Source organism: Bufo bufo, chromosome 2 (genome assembly GCF_905171765.1).
Source record: "Bufo bufo chromosome 2, aBufBuf1.1, whole genome shotgun sequence".
In the NCBI taxonomy this organism is placed as follows: domain Eukaryota; kingdom Metazoa; phylum Chordata; class Amphibia; order Anura; family Bufonidae; genus Bufo; species Bufo bufo.
Genome location: NC_053390.1, coordinates 8570463 through 8576128, shown reverse-complemented (window position 1 = coordinate 8576128; position 5666 = coordinate 8570463). Strand labels below are relative to the sequence as shown.

The following is a 5666-nucleotide window of genomic DNA, read 5'->3' as shown; positions in this document are numbered from 1 at the left end:
AAGGGGTCCAGTTTGGCGGAAAACCGAGGCCACAGAGAAAGTAATGAAGCAGCTGGTGCAGGAAACAAATTTCTTGTTACCAAGTTCTGCACAGGGGGAGGCTGCTCTGAACCTGGCTGAGAGTCCAGTGCCGGAGGAAAAGATGATGGTGATATGTGCCGTTGCCAAGGGCAACCGTCGGGAAAAAAAGGAGGTGGAGAGCCGTGTGGCTCTCAGGAATTCCTATGTGTGAGCAGAGTCCTAGAGAGGATGTGCGGAGGAGCCATGAGGCAGTTGCTAGGGGCGGCCAACCACAACAGCGTGCAGCTGTCCAGAAGTTATGGAGCGGAGAAAGTGTTTCATATTCTGCGGCTGGAGATCCCAAGGAAAGGTTTCCAGAGAGTGTGACTCCTCCTCTGGAAGGAGGATAGAGTCATGGCGTTTCTCGTGGCAAACACTGCAGTAAGGAGTCTGCAGGTGATCGTGTAATGGAGGATCCTGGAGTATCCTGGTCTCCCGGGACTGCCGAACCCGTGACAACAATAGATAATATTGTTCCAAATTTTGCATGTGTGGCAAGTAAAGTGAAAGTGAGCCAGCGGCAGTTGCTACCTGCTGGGCCGGTAAGTGATAAATCGATAGTTGTGCGGGACAATTATGCGGTTACTAAGAACTATCTGGAGGTTCTCGCTGAGTGTGAGACTGCAGTGAGAACTGGGACTTATGGACTTGCTGGTAAAGTGGTCGTTCATGAGGTGAAAAAACAGAAAACAGTCTACACCTCGGCAAGCAAGCACTGTGTCCGATTCTTTTTAACTAACGTTCAGCAGTCCGATTTCAGTTTATCTAAGGAATTGTCAATTTTGGTTAAAGTCTTTTTGATGCGCAAGGCTGGGAGTCTTGCCGATGGGTTGTGATACCAGCATTCCTTCATCAATTTAGCCAGGGATGTTAGCGTTGGGTCTGAAAACCATCTATTCGGAATGTTTGGTCTTTGTTGATCCACACAGACAACTTTCTTCATATCTTCAAAACTAGGATCATTAGGAACAACGTCATAAAAGGGAGGTTTGTAATCTGCAACAATACCGTTGCTAACCATGCGTCTGGCGACCTCCCAGAGGACCAGGCCAAAAGCATAAATATCAACTCTTTTGTAAGAGTCAAAAAAATCCACTTGGATCGTCTCATCGAGGACTTCGGGAGCCATGTACCTCTTGGTTCCTACATAGGGGTTATTCCCAACATCGAGCTGATTGGTTGATTGTGAGTGAATCACGGCCAATCCTAGATCAGCAATGCAGCACTGTCCGTTCTTCTTAACTAGAATGTTCTTGCTCTTTAAATCCCGATGAGCAATAGCAGGTTTCCCCTGCGTACCAAAAATCTCCACATGTAAATGTGCTAGTCCGCTGGCTATGGAAAGGACAATACTGAGACAGGTCACCGTGTCTAATGTGGTTACATGTAAGTAATCGTAGAGGGATCCCATTTCATGGTAGTGCGTAATAAGCCACAACTGTGTGCTGGAGTTTCTTGAAGTCATATCGGAGGCAATGAAACCTAGGATGTTTTCATGTCTTAACAGCACCGTGTTGTATAATTCAGTCTCTCTGAACCACGACTTCTCATCTCGGGATGAAAAGATCTTTACGGCGACGCTTTCCCCTTGCCAGTGGCCGCGCCATACTTCTCCGTACCGACCCTTACCAACACATTCTGCAAGGGTGATCTGGCGGGCGACTGTTCTGTGCACCAGGAAGGGAAGCCCAGACCCACTGCCAGATGTGCACGTGTGATCCAGCAGATCTGCAAGGGTGCTGTCCCCCACTTTGGACGCGATCAGCCCGTCTACAGTCCCATACTCCGCATCTCGTGTACTCAACCGCTCCATGTGCCGTTGTTGAATTTTCCGGAAGACCAGGAGGGCCACAACTGAAAGCACTATTAGTACGACTACTGGAGCCAGGATAAATATTGCCACGGTTTCCACGCTGGAATTTAATGTCTCGGCGGTGCCTGACTTACTTTGTAAGTTCGCTGTAATGTTCATGTTGCAGAGGTCGCCCTGACAGCAGTCCACGGCCTGGTCAGCAGAAGGAGGGGTCTTGCAGGTCATTATGCTTTGCTCGTAGACTTGGAAGCAGCCTTTCTGAGAAACCAAGAGACCATCGTTCATACTGAGGGAGGCAAAGCATTGCTGTCCGTAACAGCGGTCTCTGCTGCCGCAGGAAATCCCCTCGCACATACATTTATATTGGACGGAATTCCCTTTAACCTCCTCGTCTTCCATGCTTGAAGATGAAAAGGCGACCATTATGAGTATGGGAATAATTACACCACCATCCACCATTGTACAACCCTTATATCCAATCCCCTCAGAGTACAGCAGCGGAGTCTGACAGAAGTAGAGAAGTCCTCGCAGTCTTCAGGAGAGAAGCTGTGGAGCTGTAGCAGAAAGCTCCAGGAGCCGAACACAAGTGATCTGATGCCCGGTCTCTGGAGGCTCCATATATACAGTCACACTGACCAATCAGACAACAGGATGAAACAATAGACTCCACTGACCAATCAGAGAGCAGGATGAAACAATAGACTCCACTGACTAATCAGACAGCAGCATAAAAGAACCACAGGGGTCACTGACTTCCGGGCCCACCTCTATTAGTTCCTCAGCAGGAGATGTCTGGGGTCCTGCTGCCCTCATGTGGCCACTTTTGGTATTACCTTCTGTTATTGAGCCAATTCTCTGCCCCTTCAGTCATGTACGGCATGATGGATCCATATCATAATTTGCTGATAGCAGTCTTCCTGTTCGCCATCCTGCTGGGATTTACTACATCTTTGGCTGGGAGATCTACCCATTCACAAGTCTCCTCATACTTGGACGACTCTCTACGCCCGGCCATGCATAAAGCTAGAAACACCCCGAAACCGCCCAAACAAGAGATAGCCAACAAGTTATATTTCCTGGTTAATCTCTATTCCCCTGACCATGAACAACATGTCTTTTACACACAGCTCCTCCAGACTCTGTTAGATCTTGGCCCTACAAATCTGATAATAGGGGGAAACTTAAACTTTAAGTGCAATGTCCGGCCCTGGACCGCTCCTCGCTGTCCCCACAATCCTCAGCAGATACCACTTTCCTTCTGCACTTCATGGAGGAGCTTTCTCTGTGATCCTTGGAGGGTGGTGGACTCCATAGATAGAGAATACACCCGCCACTCCCTCAGCCATCAATCCTTCTCTCATATAGACTACTTCCTTATCTCCGCTCAGTTGTTTGCCGACCACCATGACTCTTGTATCCACCCGATATTGATTTCGGACCATGCTCCTCTCTGTCTATTCCTCACATGCCCACGTGCCCGACAGTGGAGGTTCCCTTTGTACTTGGCAGATTCTGACGATTTTAAAGCCTTTCTTAAAGTACACTGGGACTCCTTTCTGGATGACAATGTTGTCCAGACTGATAACGTCCCGTTACTCTGGGCCACCTCCAGAGCTTTAATGAGAGGCCATATTGTCAGTTATCTGTCATGTAGGGAAAAAAAGTACAAAGATAAATTTGATGCTTTACCCTTCTCCGAAACCAAATGACATATGCAGCTGAATTTTTGGACATCAAGCAATGCAAATAAAATATAACAGGTGGCATTTACTGCATCAATGTAAAACTGCGGCAACAACTTGATGTGAGGGAAGCCGCTTACTGTTATATAAATGGGGAGATATCTGAGATATGAAGTGCTGTTGTGTGTAAAATACACCTTGAATATAGAATGAACTGGATGGACTTTCAGATATCTATCCCAATCCACTGAATATTTACGTTTTTTATTATAGTTATTGTGGATTTGCTCAATATTTTTACTTTTGAATTTTCTTTTATTTTTCATATTTTATATCATATATGAATTATGTATTATTATGTACTCAGCCTATGAATAAGCAGTTTCTCAGAGTGATTCTATAAGTGGAGTGCCGATCTCTTCCACTTTACTCTCAGTCACTCAGATCAGCGCACCCTAGTTTCCATACAGAGTACAGGTCAGCCACCCTGCTTTTACACATTGGTTATTGATTTTTACTCACCCAATCAAGGTAGAGCTCCCTGTTCACTGAAAATGGATATTTGGAATCACATTGAGAACCAACGTCTGAAGGCGGAAACATTTAAGTTTGATGTAGATATACAAGATGATCAAATAAAAGAAAGATCTGTGGTAGACATGTTTAGAAGTTTAGAATCCCTCTTGATTAAACAGTTGAAGCAGCGATGGGAGATTCGATCACTCAAACAATATATAGAGTGCGGAAAAATACCAAAAGGATTGCTTTTCTCTAAAACCCCGACACAGGATTTGTGCAATGATGAATTTAACAAAGAATGGGGCGCCCTATTGGAAACACAATCTATAGCACTAATAAAATCTATCATAAAAATAAGATCCCAAATGTTAGTTCAAGTCACCATGCAAATTACCCGAAAATTAGGATTACGATGTCTGGCAACAAAGAATATGTAAAACTCTAGATTGGGTTGAACGAAAGATTTTGTATTAACCTACATTTCTTGGGATTTACCTTCAGTCCGTCTTTCACCAGCAATTCCAGCAACTTGTTAGACAACCGCATATGTTCTTCTTCACTCTCAGTGGCCAAGAGAAGATCATCGACATACTGCAGGACAGCTTCAGGTTTGGAAAATTTAGTCAACACGGCAGCCATCTTTTTATGGAAAGTTGTCGGTGAATTATGCAAACCTTGTGGTAATCGAGTCCATGTATACTGGTGGCCTTTCTAGGTAAAAGCTTGTACTGTGATTGTTCAGCGACAGGAATGCTCCAGAAACCAAATGCCTAATGTGCTGAATACCTTTACTTTTGGAGGGATTTGGGAAAGAAGGGTAGAGGTCTCTCTGACAACTGGTGCGCTGGTCGGTGTAACCGAATTCAACTTAAGATAATCCAGAGTCTCCATGACTAGTGTTGAGCGAACTTCTGTTTTCAAGTTCGGGGTTTTCTAAGAATTCTGCTATGGATTCCGCTACCACGAACCATAACTTTATGGTAGCAGAATCCATAACATAATCCTTAAATAACCCAAACCCGAATCTTGTATGCTGAACTTGAAAACAGAAGTTCGCTCATCCCTATCCATGATCCATTTGGTTTACTAATCAGGTACAAAGGCGAATTTCCTATTGATTGACATTCTCTTAATATTCCCTGCTCTAACAATGACTCAATGGTTTTCTGGATAAATTCCTCACTATCTTTTGGAAGAGGCTGTTGCTTTTGGGGCTCATGAGCTGTTCCTAAAATAACCTCCTCACCATCCATTTTACCACAGTCATGCTTATGTCTAGTGAACACGTATTCATGCTCTTGTATTATCTCTGACACCCTCGCATCATCATGACTGGAAGTACAAAGACCTCTGGTTTCTTCATTGCATACATAGCAGAGGAATCAGAGACAACACAATGCTCTCATTACCATGAAACCAGATCCTCTCATTTACATAGTCAACAATAGCTCCATGTTGTCCCTGGAAACCAGAACCTCAATAGAGACAGAATCATGTAAATCCATCAAACACGCCTTTAAATGAATTCCCTGTTTCTCTATCTGTAACACCGTCTCCTTTGCTTCTATGGTCACAACATGGGGTCCCCGAAA

At 44.7% G+C, this 5666-nt stretch overlaps 1 protein-coding gene across 1 annotated transcript; it reads right to left on the bottom strand.

The window, feature by feature from the left end:
- Positions 1-795: 795 nt before the first annotated feature.
- LOC120991975 (activin receptor type-1-like) lies at positions 796-2332 on the bottom strand. The gene has a single exon (XM_040420738.1). The coding sequence runs from the start codon at positions 2330-2332 to the stop codon at positions 803-805; it is 1530 nt and encodes a 509-aa protein (XP_040276672.1). The 3' UTR covers positions 796-802.
- Positions 2333-5666: the final 3334 nt, after the last annotated feature.

What these genes read in the sequence shown, in the direction of transcription:
- LOC120991975 (XM_040420738.1), bottom strand. Translation starts at nt 2,332, where the DNA reads ATGGTGGATGGTGGTGTAATTATTCCCATACTCATAATGGTCGCCTTT.